Genomic DNA, 21,067 nt, shown 5'->3' on the forward strand with positions numbered 1-21,067 from the left:
CACGTTCCGCATCGACCGCGGGCGCTACGGGCTCGACTCGCCCAAGGCCGAGGTCCGCGGCCAGGTGCTGGCACCGCTGCCCATCCACGGAGGTGAGTGCCGGGGCGCGGAGAAAAGGAGCCGGCGCGGGGGCGGGCGGCGGCCCCCGGGAGCCGGGGCGCGGGGGCGGCGGACTCAGCGCCCCCACCCACCCCGGCCGGACTCGCAGCTCCGCTCGGCTCGGCCGGCGGCCCCGGGGTCCAGGTTTCCGTCGTGTGCAGCCCGGCCTGCCCACGGGTGGGAATGAAGCTCCAGACCCCTTTTTGGGGGTGGGGGGCGGGGGGGGGTTCCTCTTCTCTTAGGAAGACTTAGAAAACGTTCCATTTCGTTTAGGTAGCTTGTTTACAGGAGGGCATGGGTCTGCGAGTTTGCAGGGACAGTTCAGACAAAGGAGGTGGTAGAAGAGCGCAAAACTAATTCATGGTGGAGGAGGTCTTAACCTGCATTTCGGAATCGGCAGGTTTGTTCCCGAAATCCCAGACTTAACGCTGAATTAGATCTCGAAGGATGAAGGCCCTTTTCTAACGTAAAAACGTGCCGTTTTTCTTAAGTGGCAAGTGGGAGGAGGTTGGTAGAGGAAAATGGGCATCTTCCCTGTTGCTTTTGGCTCCTGTTCTGCCCCAGTAGTTTTTACTGTAATTTGACGCCTGAAAATCTCACATTATGAAGAATCTGATACCAATTGGAACTAGTAGCCAAGTTTTCAGGGCATGGGTGCTGACCGAAGGGGAAATAGATAAAATTTTCAAGAATTGTCTTTGAAGCCATTTGGCGTATGCTCATGCTTTCCTATAAACACTGGCTCCGTTTAGTTATTTGTATAAAAACGTATATTTGTATAAATTACTGGTCATGTTTTAAAGGAACCTTTTTTTCCTTTTGATATTTTTTGGGGGGTTTTGTTTTTTGTTTTTTTGCTCACTGCGAACTTTTTGGAAAATGTCTGCTATCTTCACCCCCGCACTCATCCTGAGAATGCTGAGAGTGGATTTTTTTTTAAGCTGCTATTCATGTTAAGATGACCTAAACAAGGCAGTCTAAATAAGGTAATGATGTTTGTTTTTATACTCTAAAATATTAAAACATCATGCCTCTTCTGAGATCTGTGTGTGCTAAAGTGCTAAGCTGTCTGTGTACTGAGGAAAAAGAATCACGTGGGTCTTTCACTCTAGTTTGCCCCCAATTTAGAAGTGCCTTGTAAAAGTTCATTTTTACACCAACGGTCAGGTGCTTAAAGTGCATTCTCATCTCCACTTTGTTAAAAATGGCAGTTAGGGTCCCAGCTTGCGGGCAGAAACAACTTTGGTCTTTGGTTCATTTAGTAAATATTTGTGTGCCTGTTCTGTGCCAGTCACTGTAGTTGGATCACATAATGTTGCCAAACTATGGCACTAACAATGGTAGCCTATTTTCTGGTGCGGAGAACCGTGAGGGTCACGTGGAAGGGGAGGAAGAGGAAGAGAGAGAGGCAAGCTGTTCTGGAGCAAGAGTTGGCCCCGTGCAGGGTTTTGAAATACTTGGTTTGTCTTTAGGGCTTGGTTCCCTTGGGCACCCCAAATCCACGATATTCACTTTAGATTCTTGCCTCCAAAGGGTCTCATGTTGTAAAACTACTTGTTGCTTGCTTGTCATCCCCAAACAAAAGCCCGGTCTTTGAGGACTCTTGTTGTAGGTGTTTGAACAGAAGAGTATTGGGAACTAACATGCAACTGATGTGTAGAGGAAGGTTAGTCCTGTTTCCTTATCCCTGGGGAGGTAGCATCACTGTACAAGTAAAGGTTCTGAGTTGTGCTGTGCATATGCTATGTGACACCAGGAGAGCATTGCGTAACCCTGGGAAAGTAAATTGGCCACATAACCTCAGTGTCCTCCACAAAATGGAATGATGACATATTTACCTCGTAAGATTGTTGACAGGTATGAATGGTCCCTGCATTCTTAAAACGAGACTTGTCAACCTGAATGAATGTCTAAATTGGTGAGGTTTTAGACACCCCTCAATGTGAACACGTCAGGGCAGTGTGTGAACGCTGAGTCTGGGGTCGGTTCCCTTCAGTGTCTGTCTTCTCTTCCTATTCTCCATTCTCTAGGAGCTCATTTTCTATTTGCACAACATGAGATTGCTGCATGTTTTCTCATGCATGGTGTGAGTGGTGAGGTCCTACAGGTGGTTTGAGTCTGACTTCCTACTGAGGGGTCTGCACACAGAGGTGCTTTCAGTTCAGCAAATACTAATTGAAATCCCGTGTACCACTGGAGAGGTGGTGGGGCAACAGCAGTGAACAAAACAGATGAAAATTCCTCTTCTTCCTGAAGTGCTAGTTAGGGCCTTTATACATCCGTATACCTGTAAATCATGAAATCCAGGACATTTTCCTACTTTTGCAGCAGGAACTTGGGAATGTATCTTAAAAACAACAATGATGGGGCTGGGGCGCCTGGGTGGCGCAGTCGGTTAAGCGTCCGACTTCAGCCAGGTCACGATCTCGCGGTCCCCGAGTTCGAGCCCCGCGTCAGGCTCTGGGCTGATGGCTCAGAGCCTGGAGCCTGTTTCCGATTCTGTGTCTCCCTCTCTCTCTGTCCCTCCCCCGTTCATGCTCTGTCTCTCTCTGTCCCAAAAATAAATAAACGTTGAAAAAAAAAATTAAAAAAAAAAAAACAACAATGGTGGTATAAGTCTGTTACGATTACTTGCGTTACATCCATTATACCTCAGTTAAAAAAAAGTGGCTATTCTTGATTTAGTGAATTTCAAAATTTTATATTTTAATAAAAAATATTACAGTTCTTATGACCTTTTATGCTCTTATAATTTTGAATTGAAGAGAATCTTAGCGTGTTTATTGAGGACTTCCTGTGTGTTGACAGTAAACAAAGTAATGTTCAAATTACAAAGCAAAAAATGTTACGAGACGGGAATTCCTGGCAGAAGTAGCTGGGCCCAATAGATGTGAAAATTTTTTTTCTTTATCTTTTTTTTTTTTTTTTTTTTTTTTGAGCAGGCTCTACACCCAGTGTGGGGCTTGAACTCACAACCCTGGGATCAAGAGTTGCATAATCTACCAACTAAGCCAACCAGGCACCCCTAGATGTGAAATTAACAAAGGTGCATTTTTGAGGATAAGTGTTTGGTAGTAATGAATATAAAGACAAAATAATTTCACATTTTCCTAGAGCTTAACATGATGACTCATTTTAAATCTCTGACTTGGTTTGTGAAATATTAGAAACCTTTCTTATTTTGTAGTGCTACAAAATTCATACATGTAGACATGTATGAATAACTGAATGAAATTTATTTATTCTACACCTTTAAAGGGCAAATAGACAGCTTTTTCTTTAGATTCTTTGGTGTTTTAAAAGTAAATTTTTAGAAAGTGTTAAACTTTATAAAACAATAAGTGTTGTACTTTGAAAACGTATTCTTTGTCACTAAATAGGATGCAGATTGAATAGAATGGAGATTCATTTGTTTGGTGTTAACAGATTTCATATGTTTACTGATAATTCATTTTTAGGAATGGGCCTTTGAAGGAACATATCTTGTATTTATTTGCAGATTACAGTTGCTTACTCAAAGGGTGAGCTTAGAACTAGAAACAAATGTAAACTAGCTAGTACCTACTGGGGAGCAGACATTGTAAATGTGCTCTGTGTTTGAGCACACTAACTTTTTGTCTGAGCCTGGAGTGGGGGTTGGGCAGGAGAAGGACCAGTGTTGATGATGTCATTGTATATGCAGATGTGCTGGTGGGAAGAATCTGGTATCAGCCACTTTTTGCTTTGCATAGAAATTTTGAGGATTGGATGTAATATAGCCTTAACAGTTTTACCAAATGATCAACTTTTGTGGGGAAGGGGGAAGGGGGGCATCTTGCTGACCGTATGGATACAAAAAAAAAAAAAAGCAAAACTTAGGTTTTTACGTTTAAGAAAGTGGTTCTTTTGGATGAATCCATTAAACCTGAACATGAACATGGTTTTTTAAATTCTGATAAAGAGTAAAGGATATTGATGTGGAAAAAAGACCTTGGATGAAAGCCATCATGTAATGTTAGAATTCATAATGGCAAAGGCAAGGACTACTAGATATAGAGATTTCAAAATATTCAGAGAAATAGTAGGTATGATTCTGGGAACAGGGACTCTGAAAGGAAAGAGAATTCAAAAGGAGCTGGAGGTTCTAAAAACCAGATCTTAACATAAATAACTAAGCAAGCAGATAAAGGAGATATATACAATATATTTATATTGAATTTTACAATTGAGAAAATGGTTTCACACACTGTATTTTTCCTTCACTTTTGGATGATCCATTGGCATATAAATATTTGAATATTTTTTAAAAAAACATTTGACCTTCCCACCAAATACTCTTAGGCTACCATCCCATCTTCTATTTCTCTTAATGGCAAAGCTTCCCATAAGGGTTGTGTTCATATTTGCTGCCTTCAGTTTTTCCTTCTGCTGTTCTTCACATTGTGAAGATCTTTGATTGCTGTGCCAGTGATTTTGGTAAAGACATGGCATATTTAAATGATCTCTTTGACCTGCTGAATCCATAGGATCTCAGTGTGTGGAATGGTGGGTTGAGACTAAGAAAAAAAGTGAATAGGAATAAATACATAGCCCCGAATTGGGGTGTAAAAAAAAAACCAGCTGCATTAAAAGGAGTTGAAGGGAGATAAAGCTTAGCTGCCTGTTGCAGGACAGACCCTCTCTAATCATCTTGAATTTGGGTGTCTGGTTCCTGGGCAGCACTGGTCCTGCTTCATGAGGCCAGGTACACCTCTCGTTTATGTTTGATTCTGAATGTGAGTTTTAAAAGATGGACAAACCGGGGCGCCTGGGTGGGTTGGTCGGTTAAGCGTCCGACTTCGGCTCGGGTCATGATCTCACGGTCCGTGAGTTCGAGCCCTGTGTCAGGCTCTGTGCTGACAGCTCAGAGCCTGGAGCCTGTTTCGGATTCTGTGTCTCCCTCTCTCTCTGCTCCTCCCCTGTTCATGCTCTGTCTCTCTCTGTCTCAAAAGTAAATAAACGTTAAAAAAAAAAAAAAAAGATGGACAAACCACAGAGCACTGTTTGAACGTTATAAAAGAAAAATCCTTCATTTGAAGGAAGGTTAGATTAAATGACTTCTAAGTTTCCTCCACCTTGATTGAAGTGTGACTGTAAAGTGGTAGGACAAATCTTATTTTTTTATTTTTAGAGAATGTGCATGAGCAGGGGAGGGGCAGAGGCAGAGAAAGAGAGAAAAACTGAGACTATCCCGAGCTGGCTCCATGCTCTCAGCACAGAACCCGATGCAGGGCTCCCTCCATCCCACAATCCTGGGATCTTGACCTGAGCCGAAATCAAGTCAGACACTCAACTGACAGAGTCGTCCAGGCACCCAAGGACAGATCTTTTTGAACAAACCTGCCAGAATATACCTATTAAAGAGAGTGGTCGTCTTTTCAAACCAGTCACATCACCGTATGTTTATCCGTTGTGTGTACGTATATGCACACACACATTGTGCAGCAGTGAAAACAAATTGAAATACTTAGCATTTATTTGTAAGATTTATTTTGTAAGATATTTTTGATTGATCAATTTTAAAAAGATGTGCAGTGTATCAAATCTTTGTCTTTTCTAGATAGACTTGAATTTTGACCACAATTGAAAGTTCTTTTGAGGCCATTCTTTTTTATGTGCTTGTGAACTCTCTCTTTAGATATTTTTCAAGAGAGAAGTCTAGTAGTGTTTTAGGCCATCTGTGGGATGAATGGGTAGTCCCCAGAGCAGATTCTTTTGAGTATTTAAGTATATGGTAGTCTTGACTTACTTGCAAAATGAAACTGTTTTTCAGGACCATCAATATTTGCTTGTTTTATCATCCTTATATTATGCACTAGACATTTATTATTTTCTATGAATTGTTGCAAATGCAGCTTCGTTTACTGTTGGAAGCAGTTTTAAGTAAAACAAAGGGAGCTCTTCAAATGCAAAGCAGCATAAGTTAAAAAAAAAATAGTAAGTACCTACTCTGTGCTTGAGTTGTTGTACAAGTGCTATAGTTTGTGCAGAAGGCGCTGTATGCACTGCCCGCCTAGGAGGGCCTTGTCTGGATGGCACAAACAGAACATACCATTGTAGAAGATGGTGCAGGCTGTTTTGGTGGATGTTGTTCTAAAGCAGGGGTCTGCAGACTACACCCAGGGGGCCAGCCACCTGTTACTTTACACAGTTATGGAATACAGCTATAACCGTTTGTTCACATGTCTTTGGCTGCTTTTGAACTGAGTGGTTGTGACAGAGGAGTCTATGTGGCCTGCAAGCCTAGGCTACTTACTCTCTGGCGCTTTAAGAAAATGTTTGACAATCTTTGTGCTAAAAGTTCATTTCTACCTTAGTTTTTCCCCGTTGAAAACTGTGTTATGGATTTATGGCTGAGAGTTTGATTTCTACATTGCCACAAACTGTGAGCTCCTGGCAGTTAGGGACAATGTCTTCCTTGTTTCAGTCCAGCACCTAGGACTGTGCCTGGCACTAGCAAGCCACTGGAATCTCTGATTGCATTCAGTCTAGCGGTGTTGGGTCTGGTAGTGAAACTGATGGCAGGCTTTGTAGGAAGGTGTTGGGGGCCGGGGGGGGGGGCGCCTGATGGACAGAGTATACTGTAGGGCCTCTGTTAGTGTGCTGCGTCGTGAATTGCATGAAGACCAGAAAAGTGGAAAATGACTTGGACTTGTAGTCTAGAAGAGTTTCATTGAAAATGTGGAAATTTGAAGTCAAGCTTGGTTAGTTCTGTTTCTAGCCATAATTGAGTAAAAGGGACCAGTTCACTTCCCCACCTTAAATGACTAGAAAACATGACAAAGTTATGAAACAGCAGTTTTAGAAATAGGTCAACAAAGAGTACAGGACAGTGATCCCTGAGAGAAAGGAAATAAACAGTGGAGCTGTATGACTGCCCCAGCTTACTTACGGCCTGGAGAGTTGCCATGTTGCAGTGCAAGGAAGGGGAACCCAGAGGGAACCTGGTGTTGCCGAAACAGAGTTCAGAGCTCTAGGAGGCCAAGGCAGTTTGAACGGACTTGAATATGCAACGAGGTAAAATACGAGAGAGGAGGGAGTCGCGCAGGGAATGAACTCTGGAGAGCCGTGAGGGGTCCCCACGGGTCTTTGGCCAGAGTACTGATCTGCACATTTTATGAAGAACTATCAGAAATTAGCAGGGGGAATTCTTGGAGTTCCCACAGGGCTTGGAATAGTTCATACTCTTACTGATCAGTGTAGGGAGACTGCCTAATGCACGCGAGGCCAAATCAGCCCTAAATAAAAGCCTGTTCTGGACTCCACTTAACAAAGCTTAGGAGCGAACTTGAAAAGGATCAGACTGATTCCAAGTAACTGGTCCAGAACAAAGCTCGACAATATTGAAAGGGATGCAGTGACATCTGGATCCCAAAAACATAAAATCTAAGACCAACATCCAGTCAGAAATTACTGGGCATGCTAAGAAACAGGAAACTGTGACCCATAACCAGGCAAAAATAGGCAGTAGCAACAGGCCCAGAAATGGAACAAATGCTAGAGTTGCAGATAAGGGTGTTAAAACAGCTATTGTAGAGATAGCTTGTTTAAGGAGGTAAAAGAAAATAGCATGCTGAGGAGGGAAATGGATATAGAAAAGACCCACATCAGATGTCTAGCCATGAACTCAGACTTGAGAAAGTAGGATTTCTGTTGATGAAGGAAAGAACAACACACTGAGAGAGTGTTTCCTGCTTTGGTGCTCTTGGTTTACCCCAGGCAGTGAGGTACTTAACACATATTGTTTCACGTATTGTGGGCCGAGAAGGGTGCCAAGTACTGTACTATACATGGACTGTCATTTAATAACAGCCCTAAGTGGTACCGTGTCCTCATTTTGTGGATGTGAATTCAGGCTTCTCCAGTCTCTCACTTAGTGTCTTTTTTCTTGAGAGCCCTCTATACGATTGGAAATTATGTATCTGCTTTGTTTGTTTATGAGGGCGGGGATGCTGTTGCTGTGTCTACTCGTATGTACACAGTGCTTGGCGTGGCACCTGGAACATAGTAGGGTGGCACTGGTTATTAGCATTGGGTGAATGAAAGTAGGAGAGGTAACCTACCAGCTGTATAGCTGCCTGGATTCAGCAGAGCTGGGATGTGTTGGAGGTCTGTCTGACTGCAGCATCCATACTTTAACCACTTTTTTGTACTGCTTCCCGAGTGGGTTTAATAAATTATGATACATCCACTCAGTGGAAAGTTACACAGCCATTAAAGGGGATTGTGAAAGCAAGGTATATCCTACAAAAATAAACATATAGTGATTGAACTGTGACTGTGTTAAATTTGTTTACAGTGGATTAAGACTCAGAGTAATGTGCAAAAATAAAAATGATTGTGTTCATTTTTATTGGATCATTGGGGGACATTTTTCGTTTTCTCTCTCTCTCTCTCTCTCTCTCTTTTTTTTTTTTTTTTTTTTGAAATGGTTAATTTTCAGTACACAACCTTCATAGGGGAAAAGTCATACTTCCCGAAGGGAACAAGTAAGTGTGTACACGTTGGGTGTTTGTTTATTCCCAAAGCTTTAAAAAAAAAAAAAAAAAAAAAAATGGAGTGAATTCCAAGCCATGGTCAGAGCAGGAAACTGGAAGATACTAGACATAAAATTAAAAGGACATGTTTTTCCCTAGTAAGAGAAGAGGAACTCCAAGACCAGGGACGGTTGGTCCAATTGTGAAACAACTAAAATGTGACACAGTTGTGAGCAGTTAGCAGATCCTAGAAAGGGAAGTGGAATCCAAACACAGGCCGTTCTATAACATTTTTATAATGATGATATTAGTGCTTTAGTGGTTTTGTTGGTTTTCAGTGTTTAAGATCAATCTGTAGTTAAAGTGTGGAAGGCCCTATTGGTTGCAGAAGAAAAAGAAAGCAAACATTTCGACCTAAGCATCTGTAACTATAAATAGATGACAAAGGTAGAGAAATGGAAGAGAGAAAAGACATGTCAGGAGCTGGTAAGGGCCAGTGACTTCATCTCACTGGGTGAGTATTCAGGAGGTCGGCTGTAGTTGCAGACACTGGGAAGGTTGAACCACAGAGGAAAATAATGAAACAATGAAATCAGGGAAGAGGGAAAATGGAGAAGTCTAAATGAGCAGAACCTTGATTTGTAGCCTCATAAATCTGCAGATAATGTCTTACATTGACAAACCAGGAAACAATGGCGATGAGCCTTTGTGGAACTGTAGAAGGTGACCACTAGAAGAACTAAAAACAGGGTTGCTTTGGGGGACCTAGGACAATGGAGTGAATGGGACAGGTATACTTCACTGTAAGCCATTGGGTGAAGTTTGTCTTTTCTGTGTGTGTACAGTAAGCTTCCCACTCATTCCCCCATCCACACTGCAAATGAATTCTGTGCCCACCCCTTTCTCTTTTCTGCAGAAGCTCCCTGCTTTCCCAGCATCTGAGGTCTTCTCCAACTATAGTGACTTGCTATAAAATGTAGGGTTCTTTAGAAACTAAGCACTGTCTCCAGAGAGTTCATGCTTAGTAGCCACTGATGGACCACGAAATCAGGAAACGCTACCATTGAATTAACTGCTTTTATTTTATAAACAGATCTAAGTCTATAGATCCTAAACTAATTTATGATAGTAGCTACTATGTTGGCTCATAGTGTTTCCCTTTCTTCTGGCAACTACCTTCCTCCTCAGTCAGTTGTGATAAGGCCTCAGCATTAATTGAATTCAGCATAGCATGACCCTGTCCTTTGGCTGATTTTGGATAGAGGAAGCTCTTTCAGCCCCCTCTGGCTTCTCACTTCTCTCCTTGTTTGATGTAGAGTCCATGATTCTTCACATTAATCATCCCTTTTTCCTCTGTTCTGTATCACACTCACTTGGCAAAATGTCAGTCCAGGGTGAACCACTACCATCCGTCTCTGTGCTTCCTGTCACCATGCAGTTGAATGTGGCTGGAGAAAATCTGAACAACGCAGCTGACCAGGGTTTGAGAACATAACATTTAAGCAGAAACAAATGGGCACTTAACTATGCTCAGTAATACAAAAATATTTTTTTAAGTTTTTTATTTATTAAGTAATCTCTGCACCCAGCATGGGGCTCAAACCTATGACCCCAAGATCAAGCGTCACATGCTCTTCTGACTGAGCCAGCAGCCAGGTGCACCCCCAAAATACTCCTAAAGAAGTGGGACAACTCTAAGGCAACAGTTTTCTTTTTCTCCAGTGCCTGCTGTTGTGTCTTCCTCTACTTTCAGCCTAGTCTTCCCTTGTGAGCCTAGAGTCACACATTCAACTCTGTCTGCATGGTATCTTCAACCTAAATGTCTCGAGGACATCTCCAGATTTAGAAACCTCAGATGGAGCCTTTGATACATTTTTTTTTTGCCTTCCAGCCTGCTACCGCTGCTCCCTGATCCTCCCCATCTCAACAAATGACATCACCGTCCACATTTAGGGTCATCCTTGCTTCTTCTCCTCACATTCCACATCTGATCTTCCCTCCACAGTTTAACTGCAGGATATACATATCTCTGTGTGACTTGTCATTTTCACTCCTGCCTTCTCAGTATGGGCAGCTCTCCCCTCTTACCCTGTCTTGGTCTCTGCTTTTCTCTTAATTTCCATCAGTCTTTTCTCCCTACAGTAGCCAGGATAATCTTGAAGCTTCTACAGGAAATCGTAACACTCCTTGCTTAACCCCCTTCCGGGTCTTCTCATTATCCTCAGAATGGAAATCTGAGCTCCCTCCCTGTGGTCTCCTCCAGTGGCTCCAGCCACTTATCTCACCCCTGCTTACCATGCTGAAGCTATATAGCTTGATCATCAGGGATTCTCAAGTCAGCCACCCATCCGAAGCCTCAGCATTCCTATCCGATGATTGTACAGCTTAAGCTTGAACAAATGAATGACAGAAATCTATCACATTCATCTCTGGAAAGCAGTGTTAGAAAGTTTTTCATCTGGGGAAGAAACTTGGTTCAGATATTTGTAGGCAATAGTTAATTTCCTTGTTTGACTCAAAAGCCCTCTAACCTTTTGGTTTTATATCTCTGTTTCTTTTGATTGCTCTTAAGAATATGGTATTATAGGGGTGCCTGGGTGGCTCAGTCGGTTAAGTGTCCAACTTCGGCTCGGGTCATGAACTCGCGGTTTGTGAGTTGGAGCCCTGCATTAGGCTCTGTGCTGACAGCTTGGAGCCCGGATTCTGTGTCTCCCTCTCTCTCTTCCCCTCCCCTGCTCATGCTTTGTCTCTCTCTGTCTCTCAAAAATAAATGTTAAAAAAAAAAAATTAAGAATATGGTATTGTAAACTTCAGAGTGTATTTGTCTGTCAGTATTCCACTTAAAGGATGCAGTGGGTTGAATAATGTCCCATAAAAGTTCATGTCCACCTGGAATCTGAGTGTGACCTTATTTGGAAATAGGATCTTGACAAATGTAAGTAGTTGAGGATCAAGATAAGATCATAGTAGTTTAGGATGGGCCCTAAATCCAATGTGGGTGTCCTTATAAGGAGAAGAGAGGACTCAGGCACACAGTGAAAAGAGCCACAGGAAGATAGAGGGAAACAGAGATCAGGGTTACACTGCCACAGTCAGGGAACACCAAGGTTTTCTGGGCCCCAGAAGCTAGGAGAGAGCCATGGGACTGTTTTCCTTTTGGAGCCTACGGAAGGAACCAAGACACCTTGATTTCAACTTCCAGCCTCCAGAACTGTGGGACAGTACATTTTCTGTTGTCTTAAGTCACCCAAGTTTGTGGTCATTTGTTATGGCAGGCTTAGGAAATGAATACAGAAGAAACCCAAAACTGAACACAGTAATGCATTTGGTTTCACCAAAGCAGAAGAGAGTAGAAGTGTTTTTTTTTTTCCATCATGCTGGACACCTGCCGAGAGTCCTATAAGTTATTTTGGTAGCCCTAATTACTGACTCATACTGAGCTTACTGTTGATTAAACCTTCTGAGTCTTTTCCAGAGGCTGCCCTAAGCTGTGTGATTTTATCTTCACTGGATGTAGCCTGTTCATTCAACCTTTCAAGATGTTTTTGGAATCCTGATTTGTCACCGCAGTCTTTACTCTTTCCAGCAGCTTTGTGTCACCAGTGAATGTGATGAGCATACCTTCTGTATCTTCATTTAAGTCAGGTCGTAACCTTCTGGACTTATGGATCCCCTTTAAGACTTTAATGAAGGCCATAGAGCTTTCTGCCAAAAAATAAAAATAAATAAAAAAAATTTAAAAATTATGTAAGTAATAACAAAATTTTCAGTAAGGTTTAGAAGGTTCAGATACTTTTTGCAGTCCCAGGTGGTCCATAATCCCAGAGTTAAGAATCTCTGCTCTAAGTTATTGATAAAAGTATTGAAGAATGTTAATGAACAGACCCTTGTAGTGTGTTGCTCAGAATCTTCTAAGATGGCATCGTTCCATTAAGCAGCACTTTGGGGGTGTGGGCACTCCACAGAGTTTTCTAATTCACTTCGTTGACTTTGCCTTTGGTGCATATTTTTTAGTGTTATGATATCTTAAATGATGTAATCAAGTGTTTTGGTGGAAAAAACAAAGACATCTTATTTACTCTCTTCCTGATTTGCTAGGTCAGGAGCTATGGCAAGGAAGGAAAAGAAGTGAATCTTCCATGGCTTAGCCATAGTGTGTTAGTTTTCCGTTGCCACTGTAACCAGCTACCACAAACTAGATGGCTTAAAAAAACACAGATTTATTGTCTTACAGTTCTGGAAGTGCAAAGCCCAAAATGGATCTCACTGGGCTACAATCAAGGCATTGGCAATCCTGCATTCCTTCCGGAGGTTCTATGGGAGAATCCATTTTCTTCACTTTCCCAGCTTCTGGAGGCTGCCTACATTCTTGCCCTTCCTCTGTCTTCAAAACCTGTAGTGAAGCATCTGCAAAGTGCTCTCTATTTGACTTCCTGCCTCTCTCTTCCACACCTAAAACCCCTCTGATTACCTTAGGCCCACCCTCACAGTCCAGGGTAATCTTTATTCTAAAGTCAGCTGAAGAGCAACCTGAATTGCCTCTTGCTGTGTAACCTAACGAATTCACAGGTCCCAGGGATTAGGATGGGGACATGCGGGGGAGTGGGGAGCATCATTCTGCCTCCCATACATAACCAGCTTGTGCCAGCACCCCATTATTACAGCTTTCTCTTCTCAGTATCTACGTTATTCCTTTAATAATAACTTCTGAAATTTTGCCAAGGATCAGCAGTTTCCTAACACGTCCATAACTTGCACAGTGCATCTTCATCAGTTTGCAAACATTGGAGTGCTATTTACACAGGTTACTTTTCTAATATCGTTCTGTGATTCCTCAGTGACCACCGTCAGTGATGCTCTTTCTCATTTGTGTGTCACCAAACTGTGATTTATCTCGATCAGAAACCCTAAACTCAGGTGGGACAGCTGCTTCCATACTTACTCAGCAAATAATTATTTTTTTTTTTTATTTTTTTTTTCAACGTTTATTTATTTTGGGGACAGAGAGAGACAGAGCATGAACGGGGGAGGGGCAGAGAGAGAGGGAGACACAGAATCGGAAACAGGCTCCAGGCTCTGAGCCATCAGCCCAGAGCCCGACGCGGGGCTCGAACTCACGGAGCGCGAGATCGTGACCTGGCTGAAGTCGGACGCTTAACCGACTGCGCCACCCAGGCGCCCCAGCAAATAATTATTAAATACCTACTGTGTGGCAGGCAGGACAGGAAGTTCCTGCATGCCGTCTGGTGGGGGAGGCAAGGTAAGTCAGCGCCTGTATATTGCATATATATTGTCTGGTGTATATTGTCTGGTGGTGCAAACAGACACTAAACAGATAATAACCCAAGTAATTGTTAATAATTCTTGGAGAGGGGTGCCTGGGTTGCTCAGTCGGTTAAGCATCTGGCTTTGGCTCAGGTCATGATCTCACAGTTCGTGGGGTTGAGCCCCACGTCAGGCTCTGTGCTGACAGCTCAGAGCCTGGAGCCTGCTTCAGATTCTATGACTCCCTCTCTCTGCCCCTCCCCCACTCATTCATATTCATTCTCTCTCTCTCTCTCTCTCTCTCAAATAAATAAAGGCTTAAATAAATTTAGTAATTCTTGGGGAAAGTACCAGGATGTCAAGAGGGCATAAACAAGAGAGCTGACCTGGTCTAGGATACTCTGAAGAAATACTAATGCTGAGACTAAAGCATGAGCAGATATTAAGATGGGCAGAGAAAGGAAGACCATTCCAGGCCAGGGAAGCCTATATGAAGACTAAACGGTACAAAAAAACCCTTAATGTGCTGGAGGAAATGAATGGAGGAATTTTGGAGGATAAGGGGGAGAGTGATACACAGTAGGGGTGAAAAAGCGGGTCAGTACTTACTAGGCCGTGTTAGGATTTTTGAACGTGTCTCAAGAAGAATAAAACTTTTGAAGGGTTTCCTGGTTTGTTTAATGTTTAGTTATGGTAAAACACATAGAATACAAAAGTTACCATCTTAACCATTTTTAAGTGTACAGTTACATGCACTCACGTTGTTGTACAACCAGATCTCCAGAACTCTTTGTTTTGCAGTGCTGTAACTCCCTGTTTCCCCCTCCACCAGTCCCTGGCAACCACCCTTCTACTTTCTGTCTCTGAATTCGACTGCTCTAGGAATCTCAAAGAAGTGGAACCATACAGTATTTCATTTTGCGACTGACTGGTTTCACTTAGCATGATGTCCTCAAGGTCCATCCATGTTGTAGCATGAGTCAGAATTCTGTTAAAGGGTCTTAACCTGAGGAGTGAGATAACCAGATTTTTTTGAATTAACATTTTCGCTGTAACACACACAGAAAAATACGCAATCGTAAGTCTGCAGCTTGGTGAATTACCATAGTGCACACACTGATATAACCCCAAACCTCGTCAAGAAAGTGAGTATAACCAGCTTCACAGAGTTCTCCAGAAGCCCCCTTTCAGTCACTCACCTCCTCCCTCCGTCCCCAGATTTTGAACACCACAGATTATGCCTGTTTAACTTTGTGTACCTAGATCATGGTACAATTTTTGTGTATTCTTAAAAAAAATTGTTTTTTAATGTTTATTTATTTTAGAGACAGAACAGTAGCAGAGGAGGGGCAGAGAAAACTGGAGACAGAATCTGAAGCAGGCTGCAGGCTCTGAGCTGTCAGCACAGAGCCCAGTGCGGGGCTCAAACCCACAAACCACGAGATCATGACCTGAGCCAAAGTCGGACATTTAACCGACTGAGCCACCCAGGCGCCCCTTTCCTTGTATATTCTTGTGACTAGTTTCTTTTGCTCACATCACTGATTTGTGAGGTGAACTCATGTTGCTCTATGTAGCAGTTTTGTCAGTGACCCAGTACATGAATATATCATGGTTTATCCATTCTGTTGATGGACACCAGGTTGCCTGCTTTGTGGCTGTTACAATTACTGCTGACATAAACACCTCCTACAAGTCTGGTTACACGTGTAGCATTTTACTGGGTGTGCTTAGGAAGGGAATTACTACCTCCTGCTCAGTTTTCTTTCAGGCCCCGTTTGTCTAAGACAATTCATCATGCTTTCTCCAAAAATCTGTTCCTCCTCCGACGTTTGCTGTTTGAGTCAACAGCACCACCTTCTACCCAGTGTTATGCCAGAAACTCAGACATCTTCTTTAGACCCCCAGCCACCATACCTAATTACTTACCAACTCTTGTTGATCCAGATTCTTAAACATCTCTAAAATGTGTACTTATGAATGTTGTACCACATTCTTGATGTTCTTTGACATACTATCTTAAGGCCCAGCACTTGGCCTTCATTAGGCCACCTGCTGTAATAAATCTGTATTCCTAATAGTCTTCAGGTTAATTTCTAACTTTTTGGCTTTCTCTTACAAATCTGATTAGTTGGGTTTTGGAGTTTGGGGGGGGTGTTTTTTGGTGTGTGTGTTTTTGGGTTTTTTGGGGGGTGGCTTTTTTCTTTCTTTCTTTCTTTCTTTTTTTGCCCTTTCAGGGTGGCTAAAAAAAGCTTGTACACCAGTAGAAATGTCAGTTCTGCCCATTGGCTTTACTTTGCAGTTTTTTTTTTTTAAGGCATTTGTGTTATTTGATGAGGGATGAATTATTTAAAAGTAGATGGTCTCATCTGTAAATCCACATAATGCAGCTATTTGACAATACTGTGAAAGCAAACACACATGTGAGGGGAGTCACGGCTATCCTGTTTTCATTTGTGGGATCCTACTCAGGACACCTTCGGTACCATAGGAGACACACAGCATCTGGACATGGATTGAGAAAAGCAGCCAGTGTTAATCCATAAGGAAACATCGTAAAGCTTAATTTCTTATTCCCTATAACAGGATGATTTTCTTTTGTTAACTCAAGTAAACTTAAGTCAGTAGATACAAGATCAGTACACATACAAAAAGGTAAATTGTGCTTCTCTATGCCAGGAACAATCAATTAGAAAATAATTTTTAGAAAATAGTATTTAAAATGGCATTGGCATTGAAAACTATAAAACATTGTCACAAGAAACTAAAGATCTAAATAAGTTGAAAGACATCCCATATTCATGGATCCAAAGACTTAATATTGTTCATATGGCAATACTCCCCAGATGACCTACAGGTTCAACATAACCCTAAGAAAATACCAGGGGGATTTTTGCAGAGATTGACAAGCTGATTCCAAAATTCATGTGGACCCTGACTAGTCAACACAGTCTTGAAAAAGAACAAGATTAAAAGGATCACATTTCCTGATTTCAAAACCTAACTACAATACAGTGTAGTACTGGCATAGACCTACAGATTAGTGGAATCGAAGTGAGATCAATTGATTGTTTGCAAAGATGCCAAGACAATTCAGTGGGTGAAAAGAATAGTCTTTTCAGCAAAAGGTGCTGAGAAGACAGACTGACAGGGAGAGAAAGGGAGCCAAAGAAATGTCCATTATCTTATAAGTTAAGTGGTTAGCTACCACTGACACTGCTGAGGAGAATGTTATGCCCAGGGCTGGAAAATTTCCTTTGCATTTGATGTAAAGCAAAGTGACGAGAAATTTGGAAGAAAGCAACTATATTATTGTGGGTTTTTTTTTTTTTAAGTTTATTTATTTTAAGAGAGGGAAAGAGTACACAAGTGAGGGAGGAACAGAGAGAGAGGGAGAGAGAGAATCCCAAACAGGTTTCGTCCTGCCAGTGCCGATATGGGGCTCGAACCCACGAACCATGGGATCATGAGCCAAAATCAAGAGTCGGACGCTTAGCCATCTGAGCCACCCAGGCACCCTGCAACTATATCATTTTTAAGTTTGCAAATCCTAGGGCAAAGAAAGCTGGGTAATTACATCTTAATGGGATGGAAGTTTTCTTGAAGAAACCAGCATGCATGCACAAGATATATTAAACAGCAGGTTTACTGAAATGAAATGGAAGTATGTAACAGAGAAACCTGTCTTAAGAATCAGCATATTTGCTTTCTGACAGTCTCCACACCCATTTTCAATGTCCTTTAGCCTTACTGGGATGGTCTTATTCTCAGGTTGTTCTCCTTAATAGAGGAAACAAAAGCAAAAAGGTTTTGAAAATGTTTTCATTCATTATTTTGTTGACCCTGAGCAGTAGACATACTTCTTTTGTTTCTGTCATTATTTGCAGTCTTTAACTCTGGACTTTTTAATTTTTGAAGATAATTTTCTGAGTCTGTACTGTCATCCTACATTTGCCTTTACAGCCCTTGTGTGAGGCTTTCTTAAACTTTATCTTGTGCATTCTTGCTGGTGTCTTCATTTTCTTTCTCATCAGGATGATTTGTAATTACCCAGCTATCTTTGCCCTGGGTTTTACAAACTCTGTGATAATGGGTTGCTTTCTTCCTAATTACTAGTCCCTTCACGTAATGGGTGTGTGTTAGGTTCTGGGTGGCAGTTTCCCCTGGTTCTCCCTAGCCATTATCGTGTTGGAGATGGAATGAATGCTAAGGCAGATCACGAACTTGTCAGATACTAATTTTAGCGGAACAAGATCTCTGCAGTTCTTTGGGTCGTTGGCACCCGTTTGGCCAGTTGATGTAGGTATATTGCCCCCATCAGAGTTTCTTTCCTGTCTCTTAGACACATTCTTGAGTTCTCTTCAGTTGGATTTCCCTATAGGACATCTGTTATCTTGATATAAAATAATCTGCTTCTCCTTTTTTTCCCCCTCTGAATAATAAATAGTTCCTTAGTAAAATATACTTTTCTATTGTTATGGGCCAGTCTCAGGACCCACTTCAACAAGGCTCATTGATTAGTTGTTATTTAAGGTGAACTTTAAAGATTTTTCTTATTACTTATATTTATTTATGGACATCTCAGATTATGAAAACTTTAAATCTCCTGTTCCCATTTGTTTTCTCATGTGAGTAGTCTCCCACAATAGGCTTTTGTTCTTTTTTTCTCTGATTGTCCTCCATAGGGACTGTATGATTTTTTTTCGTGTTTCCTACCTCCTTCCTCAGCAGTTAGCTGTTATAGTCCATCATTTCTTTTTTTTCTATAGGGATGAGTCATTTCTTTTAACTCACATACCATTTATTCCAAGGTTAACAGAATCACACAACTAACACCTGTCAAATGTAAGGAATGGTGGGGAACTGTATGGATGAAACTTGCATAAAACAAGGACCCTAAGATGAAATGTTTTTGCTATAGGAGTTCTTTATATATCTTGCATATTAGCCCCTTATCAGATATTTTCTCCCATTCGAAAGGTTGCTTTTTCATTTTGTTGATGATGTTCCTAGCTGTGCAGCAGCTTTTTAGTTGGATGTAGTCCCACTTGTGTATGTTTGCTTTTGTCGCCTTTACTTTTGTTGTCAGATCCAAAAACTCATTGCCAAACTGATGTCAAGGAAATTACTGCCTGTGTTTTGTTCTAGTTTTATGGTTTCAGGTCGTATGTTCCAGTCTTCAATCCATTTTGAGTTGCTTTTTGTGTTTGGTATAAGATAGAGTCCAGTTTCATTCTTTCGCAAGTCACTATACAGTTTTCCCAGCGCTGTTTATCGAAGACACTGGCCCTCCCCTGTTGAACATTATAGGCTCCTTTGTTGTAAATTAATTGACCATGTATGTGTGGATTTCTGGGCTCTCTACTCGTTTCTGTTGATCTGTGTGTCTACTTTTATGCCAATACTATGCAGTTTTTATTAGTACAACTTTATAATATAGTTTGAAATTAGGAAGCATCATACTTATAGCTTTATTTGTCTTTCTCAAGATTGCTTTGGCTATTCATGGCCTTTTATGGTTCCATGCAAATTTTAGGGTTAATTCTATTTTTGTGAAAAATGCCCTTAGAATTTTGATGGAGATTGCACTGAATCTGTAGATTGCTTTGGTTACTATGGACATTTTAATGGTATTCTTCCACTCAGAATATCTTTCCATTTATTTGTTTCTTCTTTAGTTTCTTTTATCCATGTCTTATCAATTTCCTGTATATGGGTCTTTCACCTCCTTGGTTAAATTTATTCTTAGGTATTTCATTCTTTTTGATGCAATTGTGAATGGTATTGTTTTCTTAATTTCTCTTTCTAATAATTCATTATTAGTGTATAGAAACACCACAGATTTATCTGCATTGATTTTGTATACTGTGACTTTACTGAATTTGTGCATTCGTTGTAATAATTTTTTGGTGGACTGTCCAGGGTTTTCTATATATAATGTCATGAGACCATATTACTTCTGGCTTTCAGATTTGGATGCCTCTTATTTTTTTCTTGTGTAGTTGCTCTGGCTAGGAGTCCTAGTACTATATTGTGAATAAAAGCAGTGAGAGTGGACATCCCCATCTTATTTCTGATCTTAAGGGAAAAGCTTTAGGCTTTTCATTGTTGAATATGATAGTAGCTATGGGCTTGTCATATATGGCCTTCATTATGTTGAAGTACATTCCCTCTATACCAATTTTGTTGAGACTTTTTATCATAGATGTTGAATTTTGTCAAATGCTTATTCTGCATCTATTGAGATGATTATATGATCCTCCATTTCATTAATGTGGGGCATCACACTGAGTTGTGGAGGTGGAACCATTATTGTATCCCTGGAATAAATCCCACTTGATCATGACATGTGTTCCTTTTAATGTATTGCTGAATCCATCATTCCTAAGTTTGAAATTATCTTCCAGATAGTCCAGTCTTTGTTAACATTGCCATTGTGTCTGATGGTACAATACTAGAAGTATTGTACCAGAAGAAAGAAGCAATAAATAAAGCAAAAAAGGGGTGCTCCCACATTCTTTACTTTTTCTGCCCAAGGATTAATAATCCCTTCCAGTGTTGCTAACTTTCAGTTATAAGATGAATAAGTTCTGGGGATCTTATGCACAGCATGGTGACCATACCTAATAATACTATGGTGAATACTTGATATTTGCTGAAAAGTAGATCTTAAGTGTTTTCACCAAACACAAAAAAATTAAAAGTAACTATATGAGGTGATGGATATATGAATTAGCTTGATTGTGGTAATTATTTCTCAGTGTATAGGTATATCAGATCATCATGTTGTACACTTTAAATATATATAGATTTTACTTACTATATCTCAGTAAAGCTGAGGGGGAAATAATGCCTTCGGATACTCCCCAGCCCTTGATGGTGTTCTTCCATCTCTCTGTGCCTCAGCAGTGTTGAGGTATAGTCAGTGGCTTTGCTCAGCCTTCGTGGGCTTTTTGGTGGCAGCCAAGAAAACTTAACACTCCATTTCATTTTGTCTCTTAATTGCCCATTTCCTTGTTTGTCAGCGGGGATTTCAGCCTGTGTGTTTAGGTAAATGATGATGCTGTTAGGAATTCCTGGGAAGATCACATTTGAGGGGGGAAGATAATGAGTTTGAGATACTCGGTATTCATGGAGAAATGTCTAGCAAGCCATTCAAAATGACAGAATAAAGTATAAGAGAGAGGTTAGATTTGGACGGTACCCGT

At 41.2% G+C, this 21,067-nt stretch overlaps 1 protein-coding gene across 1 annotated transcript in view; it reads left to right on the plus strand.

The window, feature by feature from the left end:
- Position 1: 1 nt before the first annotated feature.
- The window catches only part of RNF130 (ring finger protein 130), a gene marked incomplete at its 5' end in the record, with an annotated part of 107,703 nt that continues 86,637 nt past the window's right edge, over positions 2-21,067 (plus strand). Inside the window, one exon of the mRNA XM_040444717.1 lies at positions 2-92. Within this exon, the coding sequence (XP_040300651.1) occupies positions 2-92 (91 nt within the window). The remainder of the gene's footprint in view (positions 93-21,067) is intronic.

The sequence above is a fragment of the Herpailurus yagouaroundi genome, unplaced genomic scaffold, assembly GCF_014898765.1.
Source record: "Herpailurus yagouaroundi ecotype Mexico unplaced genomic scaffold, PumYag 192, whole genome shotgun sequence".
Taxonomy (NCBI): domain Eukaryota; kingdom Metazoa; phylum Chordata; class Mammalia; order Carnivora; family Felidae; genus Herpailurus; species Herpailurus yagouaroundi.